The sequence below is a fragment of the Rhea americana genome, unplaced genomic scaffold (assembly GCF_003343005.1).
Source record: "Rhea americana isolate MKP2758 unplaced genomic scaffold, rheAme1 scaffold_168, whole genome shotgun sequence".
Classification (NCBI taxonomy): domain Eukaryota; kingdom Metazoa; phylum Chordata; class Aves; order Rheiformes; family Rheidae; genus Rhea; species Rhea americana.
This window is the reverse complement of record NW_028185794.1, coordinates 1,887,669-1,902,039: the sequence shown is the minus strand read 5'-3', so window position 1 is coordinate 1,902,039 and position 14,371 is coordinate 1,887,669. Positions and strand designations below refer to the sequence as shown.

The following is a 14,371-nucleotide window of genomic DNA, read 5'->3' as shown; positions in this document are numbered from 1 at the left end:
GCGGGGCAGTCTTTCTTTGGTATGTAACGGAGTTTTTAATGAATTTAAACAGTGCTCTGGACGTTTTGTCCAACTGCAATGTCTAGCAGGTTATATTTTCTGAGAGATTAAGTTATTGTGCCAGGTTTGGTAGCATTGATAACTGTGTGGTATACAGAAAAGTTCTATTTGTTTTATCTTTGAGTTTTTGCATATCTTCCTCTTTTAAAGATGGGGAAAGGGGCAGTTTGAGGCTAAAATGAGTATCTGAAAGAACCAGTTCGATGAACAGACTCGAATGTCACACCTAGCTGCTTACTATAGTGTTTACCAAGAACACCTGTCCAAGGAGTCCATGTGAGAAATGGATGATGTGCCGTTTTGTTTGCTGTAGAAAAAAAATGCATTCAAATAACACAGTGGGTGCTGTATAAGATATAGTGGGCTACACACTGAGTCAGTCTGGGGAAGCACTGAATCATCAGTGTTTTCCAAGGTTAGACAAGCCTTCTAGCATGCTAGAAAACTTCCAAAGAAAACTGCGTGTCGTAACTCGTGCAGCAATGACTAGTTGTTGTCGAGCTGCACAAGAGAGTGGTAACAACATAGCAAGATATTCAACTTTTGGGATTAAAATATAGGTGCTGAAGCAGTGATCTGCTTGTGAAGTTTAGGCAAAAACAACTTCACTGTTCCTGAGCTGTATCTCAGAGGAAGGGAGGGGAAACAAGAATCTTACTAAGCAGGTGACAAATTTTAATACCTTGTGTCAAATGGCTGAGGTTTGGATCACTTCCCTAACAGACTAAAACTTTCTTACACCAAGAATAGTGCATACCTAGAGGAAACTAACTTTTTTTTTAATCTTAACCACTTCAGTAGCACTTACTAACTGCTTATAGAGCATGCCATTGAGACTGTTTCAAGTTTTGTTGGAAATACCCCAAGGAACAATGCAGTGCATGTATGTCTGCATAACTAACAACTTTATAGTTGTTAAGGGGTTTATACTGCCAGCAGTTTGTCCTCGAAGTGGCTCTCAACCAGCCCAGAAAACTTTTAAAAGTATGTGGAAAAAAATAATTCAAACGTTCTCTTGCGCTTCTCCCATATTGCTGGGCCATGTTTGCCTCAGTTTGGGTATCATGATGGCCAGGAAGAATCTCACCTCGTTAGTGGCTCTTCATAATTCCCTTCATTTTATGAACTTTTATTTGGTCAAGTTTGATAAAGACTAAAATCAGGTATTAATGATTGTGATTTAATATGGAAATACTTATTATAATCAGCTTCAAGTTAATCCAGAAGAAATTTGTTTTGATTTGACTGACCACAAATATTGCAATGCTTGTGTTAGCCCAGTGAAGTACACACAAGAGGTGTAGTGTATATCAAAGTTCAATACCTGTTTGTTCCAAAAGCCAAAGTTTTCCTGACTGGTCTGGCCACTCTTCAGGTGCTTGAGGAATTTCAAGATCATCATCTCCGATAACAGCATCCAAGATGATGAACGAAGTAACTGAGGTTACTGAATTTGCTTGCTTGGTTTGCTATTATTTTAAAGGCAGCTAMACTTGATTTGTGGAAAGTGATGCGCCTCAGTGCTGGAGATGTTCTCTCTGCCTGCTTTTTCTGGAGGAGGAAGTCAAATCCTGACTATCACAGTCAACATTGGTATATTAGGTTTACTTGGATGAAGAGACACAATTGGCATAAAATCTACCCAATTTAAAAGGTGACTTAAGTCCTACATTTCCCTTGGTTAATCTTGTGCTTTTTGTAATTGCATTTAAAACTCTCTGTGATACTGTGGTGGGAAACACCCTATAAGCAGGGGCAGCGTTTACAAATGCATATGAGAAGTCCTTCAGAGCCTGCTGATTTTCACACTTGAATGTTTTATTGGAAACTCTGGTTACTCTTAAGTTTATTGTTCCTTTTATACACATGGTTACGAAATGCCAAAGTTAATGTTTAATGCCACTATGTGCTTATCATTTGGAATTTAAATTTGGTGCTTCCAAAATCATATATTCCCCTCTGCATGCTGCAGTGAGTGGGTAACATCARTGGTCCAGGTTGGGTCAGTGACTTACACAGRTGCCTGTCATAACTTACTACTACTMTGAACACYGTATAACTTAGTGTTTAGAATATCATTTGGAAACAGCTGTGGTCTCTACAGACTATCAGCTATTTTCCAAGATGTTTTAGTGCTGGTTTTGACATTTTAAGCTTTAGAGATAAGGGCTGTGGTGGTGTCAGATGTTCATGAGAGGCTGCTGCAGCAGTAAGCAGTACAGTAATTGAGCTGTTAGTGCCCTTGCCCTTACATGGGCAGAAGCTGGTAGCAGAGTAACTTCCCTGATGGCCCTTTTTGCTGGGCAGTATATTTTATCCTTGGACCTGTCCACATTTTTTCCTTACCTGTGAGATTCTTTAACATACTCTTCTACCGCCCTGCTCCCTGGTCTCCCCGTTTTGGAATAACTATGGACTCYACTTAGCCATAGGATTTCTCTGAAGTTCGTTGTTTTCTCTAGAGTAGCAGACAGAAACAGCCAAAAAACCCAGTCACGTTTGAGGATGGGTGGCCATTTGGTGTGTTACTTTGAAGTGCTGTCCAGTGGATCGTTATTTTTCAACTTGGCATGTCTCCCTGCTGCAGACTGTCTACCTTTGCTGATAAGGTGTCTGCTACCGRTAAACAGCCTAGATGTTGGGGTGCAAATTTTGTACCTCCTATCTCACCACTCTGCAGTACTTTGAGGTGGCCCATGAGGTGCCTTAAATTCCACCTTAGGGAGAGGAAGGGAGATGTCTGGAGATGTCTCCCATGTACAGTYGCTTTTCTTCTCCCTTTTTGACAATCTAGGTGTATTGACTAGTGTTTGCCCCTTTGAGGGGATCTTTGAGTAATAATTTGTGTGCAGACCTAGTATAAAGATGACTTTAGATATTCTTAAGTGTCCTGAAATAGAAAGTACAGTTCTGGAGAAAAATGATTATGCTAAACTTGGCAACTTCCCCTCCATAAGGAAAAATCAAAGCCTTCCTTGAGCTGAAGGAACTGTTCAGTTGACAGCCTAGAGGTGGTATGCTTGCAGCCTTGCAGAGCCTGACTGGTAGTGACATACATAGCACACAGCTGAGCTGTGTGTTTCCAGGGTCTTGGGCAGATGCCCTGGCCCATGCTGAGCTCTTGCCTCATATGCTACTCAGGTGACCTAGATTTTAGGTCTAGCTCAGTTAAGCCTGCACAAGTTACAGGCAGCCTTTCAGAGTATGCTGCATTTATACCCTCTGATAAAACCAGCCCAACGGCAAGTTGGAGCACGATTGCCTCAAACTCGATTAATAAAGAGGATTCAAATCAACTGCTTTTCTTACCTTTCTCTTCCCTAGCTGCACCAGCCTGCCCTCACTGAGGTTTCCTGTTGCCACCTTCCAGAAACTGCTCATCTTGCTGCTTTCTTGAGAACGCTGTACTCAACAGCTTAGCCTTTCCATACCTCTAACTAATCATCTAATTCAGTGCAGCACAAGTTTGTGAGGCAGCATATCTTGAGGGTCCACCTGTTGCCCCTTGTATGATAAAGACTTGCTTTTAGAGGAATATAATGTTCCTCAGGCAAAGCACATATAGTTAACCCTTCAGCAAACCAGATTTGTAATGTCACTGCTTGTGTTCACAGTGCACGTATATACAGACAAGAAGATATTTGTAAGAACTTCATAGAAAAGTGAATAGTTTTTACAGCTGCATCAGCCTAAAGAGAAATAAGGAAGACTTACAGAGGGCAGTATCTTTTCGATGAAACTAAATAAGCACCTAAACAGACTTTGAAAACTGATCTGAACGGTAACACTCAGTTACCGGCAGGGGGATGTGACTGGAAAGAAACATTATCTCTTTCCTGAAAGATGCTCGAGATCCTTTCCAGAGAGATTGGGGAACTCTACCTGACCAGCAGAAATGAGATCAATTGCATTAATTCTTTCCCTTCTCTATAACCTCTGTTGCACAGGCTAAAAATTGCCTGTTTTGCCCCTAAGAGATAACTGGTATCGTTCCTCTTCCCCCATCCTATTGGCAGCCCTTCTGAGAGGGCACTTGGTAACTAGGAAGGGTAATTAGGAAGAATTGCATTAGGAAGAGTGTTGCCAGCAGGTCAAAGGAGGTGATCCTGCCCCTCTACTTAGCCCTGGTGAGGCCTCATCTCGAGTACTGTGTCCAGTTCTGGGCTCCCCAGTACAGGAGAGACATGGAGCTACTGGAGAGAGTCCAGTGTGGGGCTACAAAGATGATCMGAGGGCTGGAGCAYCTGCCCTCTGAGGACCGGCTGCGAGAGCTGGGCCTCTTCAGCCTGGGGAAGAGAAGCCTGAGGGGGGATCTTATCAATGTCTACAAGCACCTGAAGGGAGGGTGTCCAGGGGACGGGGCCAAACTCTTTTCAGTTGCCCTGTGTGACAGGACAAGAGGCAATGGGCAGAAATTTAAGCACAGGAAGTTCCACTTGACCGTGAGGGGGAATTTCTTCACTGGGGGAGTGACGGAGCACTGGACCAGGTTGCCCAGAGAGGTTGTGGAGTCTCCTTCTCCGGAGATCTTCAAGGCCCGYCTGGATGCAACCCTGTCTAACATGTTCTAGGTGACTCTGCTGAGTGGGGAGGTTGGACTAAATGACCTCCAGAGGTCCCTTCCAACCTTACCAATTCTGTGATTCTGTAAAGTGCCCAATACCAGGTTAAATTTGGAGTTCTTCTCAACTGTTTAGCTGTGGAGTTCGCCACTTTGATATCAGAGTTGGGGGGGAGGTGCTTGTGTGCTACGAAAGACATTTTTACCAGTGTGCTAGCTGGCCTTGTAAAAGGTGTCACCTCTGTCTAGAAACACCATCATGCTCGAAGAGCAAGGACAGTTCTTTAACTTTGGCATTTCCTGACTGCAGTTTTAACTTTGCATGAACCTTGCTTTTTGTGTTTGATTTGATTGCCTTTTCTGCCATAGAACAGGGCTGCTCAGTAGTTCTGTTAATGTTTCTTCCTTCACATAACTCAGGTATTTGAGCACTTTTTCCCCCTGCTGCTGTGTAGCATAAAAAGGAAGTTCTGAATCCTGTGCAGTCTGTATTTCCACCAAAAACTGTGCGAGGATGGCATGAGTGGATGCCCAGCACAGGTCCTTGGTGTAGTGCCTGTGAACTGGGGGCATTCTCCTCATCCTGGAGGGGAGGTTACAGCAGTGAGTACCTCCGCGAACTTGCTTACAGATGTGAACCCTCTTGCATTCAGTTATGTGCTGGAAGGAAGAAGGGAGGGGAAGACTGCGCTTGATTTCTCTGCATTATTTCAAAATCAGAGTTTGCCTTGCATTATACATGATAAGCCAATATGGTTTACATACCTTTTCTAGAGAGAGGATACGTTTGGTAAAATCATGGCAGTTGAGTAAAGTGCAGCTTCCAGTGGCTTTTGGTGATGAAAGCTGCATGAACACAGCATGTTTAGGCCACAGATGTTGGCACTTCCTGCATGTGTGATCAGAAGCAGAGTTTCAGTAGAGGATTGCTGACGCATTTTGCTCAGAATGCAAGTTGCTTGGACTTCACTTTACAATAAAAGGAAGCAAATAGTTGTTTATTCCTCTGTGGTATAGCTTAAGCTGCTTACAGACATAGTCATCAGGCATTATGACCTCAATATAGTATATCAAAGATTTTTAAAGAAAGTGGGGGATGTTGTTGTTGGATTAAATAGCCTAAAATTGGCAAATACCCTGTTTTAAAGGGTGTGATCTGCGGTAAGTAGAAAGTAAAAACTTCTTGGCTGCATTCCTCCATAGGAATGTAAACAGTTTTTACTTTAAAATCCATATTCTACATAATATTTAGCTCAAAGCCTTGTGGTAACTATGTTATAACATGTGCTTTTTTTCTTCCCTTCTCATTTGTCAGTTTAATACAAAAGCTTTCCATAAATATTTCTGCCATAGCTATGCAGAAACTTCATCCATATCCCCACATTCTTTCTAATACTTGTTATTTTTTTCTTGAATTTTCTGTTCCTGCTATTACTGTAAGTAATTTAAAGAACAAAATATTTTCACTTAAAGGGTTTGCCTTGTAACTAGCTAATACTTTTTTTTTTTTCCCCTATTGGTGTCACCTTTCTTTCCCATGCCTAGAATTTATCAAGGGGAGAAAATTGTCAGGAACACACGTTATTAGACTGTATAGCTATCAACTATTCCTAAAAGCAGGGATCACTGTATCACGATGGTAGTCAAATAGCCTGGTTTCTATGGTCCTATATACGAACTTGTTAGATGCTATTACAGGATCAGAACACCTTAAGTCTCATGTAACTGATCTTGGCCAGGTGTTCTTCATTGCAAATATAGTTATGCCTTTGTTCCATTTCAGAGCAACTGCTTTGTTTTTATTGGTTTTATGGAGCCTGATGAGCATCTCCATTCATGTTTTCTTTACCCCTCCCTCTAAAATATTCCCACTATTAGTGAAGCAATATACAATGGTGTTTCACTGAACCTGGTGCACATTGCGCGTAGTGGTGGCAAATACTACCTTTACATCTTTGCATGCAACCAAAGCCCACAACTGTTAATACAGAGTTGTACTCCAGAGAGCAGCTACCCTGTGAGAATGCATCACAGGACTGCATGGCAGAAGTCAGAGGATCACTTTGAGTGTTCACTGTACCTTGTTTGGGAAGCTTCTGAGTATTTTCTGAGTTAATAACTGAAAAATTCATTAAGTTTTTCAACTCGGGCAAACACATCTGAATTCTTATTTGTAAATATTCTTAAAGTTTTCAAACTGTCAACTTGCACCACTGTTAAATTTTTGTCTTCTCAGAAAGCAAAGTTTAAGCAATTAATTTTTTTTTTTCTAAATTGCTTTGCAGACTGTAGAGACTGTATTATAACAGAAGACTGAAGCAGCCATAGACATTTGGCTCTTTCTTTTGAGGATCTGAACAGAATTTTAACATAGGTGTTTTCCTGCTTGAGTGTGTATTTTAATAATACTTAGGTTCACTATTGATACATAAAAGCAGGTTTTGCTGTTGCTATGTGTCAGTTTAGGAAAAAAAATGTTGAGGTTGTCTCCTAACTTCTCATTTGGTAGATTTCATGGAAAATATTTTCAACTTCTGCCATTCATAAAAGGCATCAAATTTAATAATTTGATAGTAAATATTGTAATTTTTCAAAAGAAACTGACTTCTAAAWTAAGGCTGAAAGTAAGGCAGGGCTGGGAACACAAAGACTGAACCTGTTCTCAGACTGTTGTAGCAGGAGAGTTATAGTGCTAGACAATTAATACACGTGACCTCACCAGATACACAAGTTGGAGGAAAGCTAAACTATATTTGTCGTCATCATACAATTTTAATGTTTTTTTTTTTTTTTTTTTTTTGCTGGAAGGATTATTATACTTGTTATATAATGTATTAAAGGTGGTAGCAATTCTAAAGTTTCAGTTTAGAAATCTGCTATTTGAGGGCAACATTAAGCAGTTAATCACTGTACCTACAAGGAAGGTTTGGTAGTATTTTTAATCTTTTGTTATATAAAAAATGACTTATTGGAGTCTGCAGATCTTTTCCAAATTAAAAAACAAATTCCTGAAAAATGAAGGGTTTAGTGTGGTCAATTATAAAATTAGAGCTCAAGTTGCAGTATTTCAGGAACCTTGCAGGTACTGAATGGAATGAAGAAGCATACTCGGAGGCATGTTCTCTGTGGCCATATGTTTCAGATATTATTGCATTAGAGAGAGTCAGTCACTAGAGCCAGGCCTTCTGGCGTAAAGGTTTTGAGTTATATTGATATTTGTCGGTTACTATGACTTCTTTTTTTTTCCCCCCTTCAATTGCATCATACCCTTAAAAAATGGTGGTAAGTGAGAGATCTGCATGCTTTGGAGTTTGTTTAATCTCCGCTTCAGTCTATACAATGCACAAGTCATAATGTTAACACTTTTTCTTAAAATTTCTTCATTCACGTTCACAACTAATTTGGATTTCAGTTTGCTGTTTTTAATCTTTATTTAGTCTAATTTTGTACTTATTTTTCTGTTGTTCTGTTGCCCCTGATTTCGCTAGGGTTTTGATTCTTTGTCTGTACTGTATTGCACCGTACTGGGGATGCTGCTTCAGCAGTTAAATGGCTGTCCAGGAGAGYAATGTGTAAAGAAACTTTTCCTCAGCCTCACTGTATCAGCTGTTTAGATTATAGACGAGAAAGGGGTGAGGGGTGGCGATCCACCAGTCTTAGACCTTAGGTATAATCATAAGTATTCCAATAGGCATTTTTGTTGGATCTTTACTAGGAAAACGCTGGCAGCCTTTATAAACCTGAAGCATTTCTATTAGCACACAAAAATTACCTATCTGAAATATGCACCTGAATATTTTAACTGAGAGGAAAAATGGTTATTATAGCAAGAGAGAACTTGTATCTTAATGGTGCAGTTTTATTTCTGAAGTTCAGCAAAACAAACTCTCAAAGATGTTGCTTATGCTTATAGAAAGCTGAGATAACCAAGTCTTAAAGCAGAATGGCTTCGGTAGTGCTACTGAGTGTGGAGGGGGGAAACTAAGGATTTGCTGTCTGTCCACTTCTGTTAAAATATTCTTCCCACAGAGCATATAGAGTGTGTAATATAGTCTGTTTTGAAATCTTTTGTGAATCAAAAGATATTTGTGGAGGGAAGACCTAGATTTACTCTGTGCTTTGTGTTTCAGTACCTGATGTGTCTCTGTATATCTCCACTGTATATACAACAGCACATTGATGTCTGGTTGTCCTTACTAGTCCTAGTTTTCTCTGTATCTTGTCCGATAGTGTACTGTTGCTGGTAATGGACTTCTGTGGACACTGGTGTGTCGCTAGTATGTTATTTTTGGCTGTAAAGCTATTGGTTTGTGGTTAGTTCTTTCTTTTTTCTTTTCTGAAATATTTTTTTTGTTCCGGTCACTGTCTGTGCTACCGGTGGCTTTGCCTATCCGTTGCCTTGAAGGTACAGGTGGAGTAATGTCCCATTTGACAGACATTACTCCTAGTGTGTGCTCATGCAGACGCCTACACTGTTTTAAGACTGTAATTTCCATAACTGCTTCATGTGCACTAAGCCCCCTTGTGGAATCCTGCTGAGAGTTTCTTGAAGACTTCAGTGAAAAAAAAACTACTAGTATGAGGGGGAATATCAATTGTTAATAGACTAAAAATAGCAGGTTGTAAATTGGTCCCCCAGAATAGTTCTACAGGAACATTAACTTTCTTGATTAATTTTGCACTGCTATTTAAATGCACTTAATTTCTGTCTTCTGTACTGCAACTTGGGGGCAAAATAAGATACTTATAATTCAAATAATGTTCAACTGGTCATGAAAGAACTAATATTACTCATTGAAACATTACTCATTGGCACATTTTTTCCCAATTCCTGAAAGAGTATCCCCCCCCCCCCGGCTTTTTGCCAAGACACAGGCAGAACAATGCTGTCAGTCTTCTGTAGCTGAAGTCTGTTGTGTCTAGGGGTATTACAATACCATATTTTTTTCCCCTTGGTCTTTTAGGTTTTATTTTTTTATTAGATGCAAGCGTAATGCCTGCTGCTATTCAAGGACTACATTTGGATGTTGGAATAAAGTATTGCACCTTTAACCTCCTCCTAACCTGGTCTGGTATAATTAGACATCAAGAAAAATGGAATATGAAATGGTTGTATGATCTATGGGAGAAGACGAGCATATGGTGTATATACCCTGTTGTGTATATACCAATAATTACCCATCAGCACTTGATGAATGGGTTAAAAATCAATGCAAGAAAACAAACAGCAGGATTTTACAACTGAAATGTTGGTTTGTCTTCTCATCTACTTTATGAGATTGAACCACTGGAACTTGGGGACAAGATGAGTATGACCATATTGCAAGAATCTGTCCGCTACAGTTGCAGTTCTTCATGACAAGCATTCAAAGTGTTAACTAAAACCATTGAAGCAACATACTTGCCATTAAAACTTGAATCCAGAAAAATAACTCCATGAATTTTGCACTACCAAAGTGGAATGGCCTTTAATGCTGTAGATTGGTTTGCTGTTTCAGTTCAGCTAGTGTACAGTACAAAGACTGACTTCCTTTTTTTTCCCTTTCCCTGTCTTACTGGATTGCATCTGAACTCTTGCTGCAGATGATGAACCAGCTGGGCCAATGTAAGTGCACTTTGAGTAATCTCAGTAATATTTTTCTTAAGGGGAAAGCTTAGTTTCTGGGAGGGATATTTAAAGGGATAGCTTATGGGAGTTTACATTACTTTAAATCTATGTTACATGTGATGTTACTAACTGTGGCAATCTGAAGCTTTATTAAAGATCAGTGTGCCATGTACTGCATTGCTACATAAAAGCAGGCAAAATTCTCATTCTTAAAGAGCCTGTAAGCTGACCTCTTCTGATTCGTCAAAATTCGTCAAAAAAAGTCGATACTCTCAAGTAAAGCGAACCTTTCATCGTGGATACTTGGATACCCTAGACTTTTGACATCTGTAAGCAATGGAGTAGAGAAGATTGACATTTCAAAAATTTTGCTGTAAAACCAACGTTGTTAAAAAGAGTTAGAAACAAGTATTCATGCTAAAGTAAAAGGTGCTCTCCTGACTGTCCTGTATAACATATTTGATGTAATATTACAAATATAATAAGTAACTGGCAAACTGGAAAAATATGCTACTTCAATTGTAAAAAAAAGTAAGTGGTAAAACTAGGAAGCAGAATGATAGATGTAGGAGCTGAGTTCACTAGGAAAGAAGGTATCAACATACATAGCTAAAAGTTGTTTGTGCTGTCTTTAACCACCTAGAGACAGGAGGAAGAAGAATGAAATGCTGTTTAACCATGTTCAAAGAAAAGTTTTGCTACACTTGTGAATGACTTTGCATTTTCTGCCTCTTTCTCCAGGAAAACAAATTCTACAAACAATCATAAAGATAAAAACTTACGTCAGAGAAACACAAATTAAAAATGCTTATAATGTAAGTATGATTTGCACACATGTAAGAAATGGTCACGCTGAAGTCTTCCTTTTTGTGTAGTAATTGTTAGGGATTGGGATAAGTAAACATAACTTGTCCATGCATTTAAAAAGCTGTCAGCTGTTCAGTGTATGGCGCTAGTCTTCCTGACTGTCAGATTTCAAAGAACACATGGAGTTATCAAAGATTTTTTTTTTTCATAAAATACATAGGTCTGTAATGATTCAGTAGCTTCAGAACTCTAGGCAATCACAAGTGTAGCTTCGGAAACTACAGCTTAACGTTTTTGGTACAAAAATGCTACTAAAAAAGCCGCCTCATTCCATCTTAAATCTGGAAGCTAGCTGTGGTTGGGAAGCCTTTATTTCATTTCACATCAAATTAGATGTTAATGGCTTTGTTTACATGCTGTTACAGCACATGACTTTGAAAATGCTGTCAGTCATTGACTAATACCTTTTCTCATTTCTTTTTTAGAGCTTTAAGTTTCTGAGAGACTGATGGCAATATGACCTGCTCAATTTAATGGCTGGAACTCTTAGTTCCTGAACTCCTTTTTTTTTTTCTTTCTTTTTTTTTTTCTCCTTTTCAAGTGAGCAACAATATGACTGTCTAAAGCATGCCTTATTTAGCCTCTCCTGTAAGGATGACCTAGCCAGATAAATTTTAATAATGCTTCAGTGTAGAAGGTGTAAACTATTTTGGGCTTGATGTGCTGTGAATGTTGCTTTTTTTCCGTAATATATTTAAACAGTAGAAGTAGTAAGCTAGATCATTAGATCATGCATGCACCATTTTTTTATTTAAGGTAGCTGTTAAATTGGCCAAGCTCTAAAACGCACTGCTGCCATCTAGTGATACTTTTTTGTAAAGTACTGCAAAACTTAAAAATATACAGTATATATTTATATTTTGGGGGAGGGGGAAAACCAAAATACAGTAAATGTGTTTCATTTTTAAGCTGCTGATATTCATTCCTTACTGTATGTGTGAAAGATGAGAGAATTTATACTGTTCTGGTACTTAGAGAAGTAATATAAATTGAAATTATCTTAAGGGCTTAACCTATATAGAGAGACTTGAGTGTCCAATAATCAGACTTCAAAAGCTGGAATGGTTCGACAAAGTGGTGGTGGTGAAATGCAGTTAAAAACAAAAACAGAACTTCAGTTTATAAATATATATATATGATTGCTTTTTAAGTGATTTTTTTTGTTAAATCATGTAAATTCTCAAATCCTTTTGCACTGATGTGTTCAACATATTCTTGTACATTCAATTCAGGCAAACTTTTATAATTTTCTTTTTTTGTTTAAATGATGATGAAACATTACAGCATGGTGATATTCTATGCAACTAGTTATACTCTTCAGTTTGACACTGTAATTTCTCATGATTTAAAGATTGTAGAAATAGACCTAACAGGGTTCTCATGATGTGCGTAACTGTAGATGCATGAACTTGTGTTCTGTGTATTTGTTGAAGTGCAATGATGTATAAAAAGTGGATTCACCTGTTTTTAAAAATAAAACACTGACAAAACTGTGTGAGATATTTTCAGATAATTAACAATATTTAAGCTTGTGTATCCCAAGTGCTGTATATTCTAGTAGTAATAAGTTAGTATTTCTTAACCTTCTGTTAGTTTTTTCAATTCCTTTTCCACATCTTCCACAAAAGCTGGGAAATTTTGATCCATAAGACATAAGCGAATAAAAGGCCCCAACTCTTGTGCACTCCACACAGAATGCCGATACACAAGGGGGAGCTCAAACTTTGATTTCAGCACAGACTGTAAAAGTAAAAACAAAGGTGTTGTATTAATCTTGTACATAAAAGATAGCATTACRTGGGTTTTGTAACAATTCAGTTACATCAAATTTTTCCCTTCAGTATTTAATAAAGATGCATCTACCTTGTTAATATGCTGTTTGAATGCTTTCAATCACATACAATTTCTGTATATATTTTTCCTGATACTTAGTGCCAATTCTAATACAGCTTTTATGCAACTTTGAATTCTTAACTGTGCAGTTATTTCAATCAGAAATGGTAATTTCCTGGATTGCAAGGACTTCTTCCTCATARTGAATCCATTTTGTGTAACAAAAAAAGAATCTTCTATAACGTGTATGTAATACTGTTTGAAACAAACTGTCTGGCATTTCCAGTTTCTAAGACCTTAATTTAGCAAGATGTCTCTTACAAGTAAATTAAAAGGCTTTTTAAAACCTAAAAATCACTTTCATCTATACTTAACCCTTCTCCCACCTGTGTTTCTTGTGGTGATGGGGGGAGAATATGTGCATCATGTTATTTTTCAATATAAAACTAGTAGCAGCAAAGTGGGAGATGATAGTACTACATCATGTTTGAGGAAGCGGTGACTACCTTCCATTATGTGTAGGAGATGCCAGCTCTCATCCACTGGATACACTGGAGAAATGCACAAGTCAAATGGACTGATGGGCAACTCCTAAACACTTTCTGTGTTGCTGCTACTATGACAACAATCTGAACTAGTGTTACTGAAACTTTATTTTGGTTGGCTGCAGGTTTTCCCTGTTGGATGTGAGCTATATTGAAGAAATGGCAAGTTCACCGTTTAAGGGCCCTACTGTAGCCAGTGTTGCTGCTCTTTCTAAACTGCATAATTCATAATATGCATTAATGTCTCTGAGGCTTTGTGTACCAAAATTTTTCCATCAGCATTTAGGCTGTGTATCTTCTATAGCCCTCACTTCCCACTCACTCTTTAACTTTCTCAACCTATCTCTGCCAAAGTTGTAATAGCAGAAGCATCAGTTGGTACTGATGCTTTTTGGATAGTCTGCTTGGGAGAGGAAAGTAGAATTACTGAAACTGTACTTTCATAATGAAGTATGACAGCCAGCRGCAGCTGGGGACCACGGTGAATGTTTGCTGTGTTACTTGGGAGTGGGGAAACAGCTAACAATAGTCTGGATCTTGCTTTAAGGAACTTCAAATGCCTAGTTTGGCCTATTTTTTGATGCACTGATTTGGGAGATGCAGGGTAGACTAGACCTCTCCATCTGGAAAAGTCAAAATTGCTATAAACTGTGAAGTCAAGCCTTAGCTTCCATAGCTTAAACCTGTAACAGTGTAGGACAACTGCCAGATGGCCTAGTCACAGTAACATTTGGGGAATATATCTCTGTATTTTGTTCATCTTATTGTTGGTTCACATTGCATTATTTTTTTCCCCTAGCTCATGTCATAGTCCTGAGTAGAGAACAATGTCCTTAACTACAAATTGAAGTCTGCTGGATATATATATATCTATATATAAAATTTTTTTTAAAGGAG

The 14,371-nt window shown here is 38.6% G+C and overlaps 1 protein-coding gene across 1 annotated transcript in view; it reads left to right on the top strand.

Annotated features, from left to right (window-relative positions):
* Nucleotides 1-12,589, top strand: part of NPTN (neuroplastin) — a 67,707-nt gene extending 55,118 nt beyond the window's left edge. The window contains exons 7-9 of the mRNA XM_085300762.1: nucleotides 10,205-10,226; nucleotides 10,971-11,044; nucleotides 11,522-12,589. Of these exons, the coding sequence (XP_085156888.1) occupies nucleotides 10,205-10,226; nucleotides 10,971-11,031 (83 nt within the window). The 3' untranslated portion in view covers nucleotides 11,032-11,044; nucleotides 11,522-12,589. The remainder of the gene's footprint in view (nucleotides 1-10,204; nucleotides 10,227-10,970; nucleotides 11,045-11,521) is intronic.
* The last annotated feature ends 1,782 nt before the right edge of the window (nucleotides 12,590-14,371 follow it).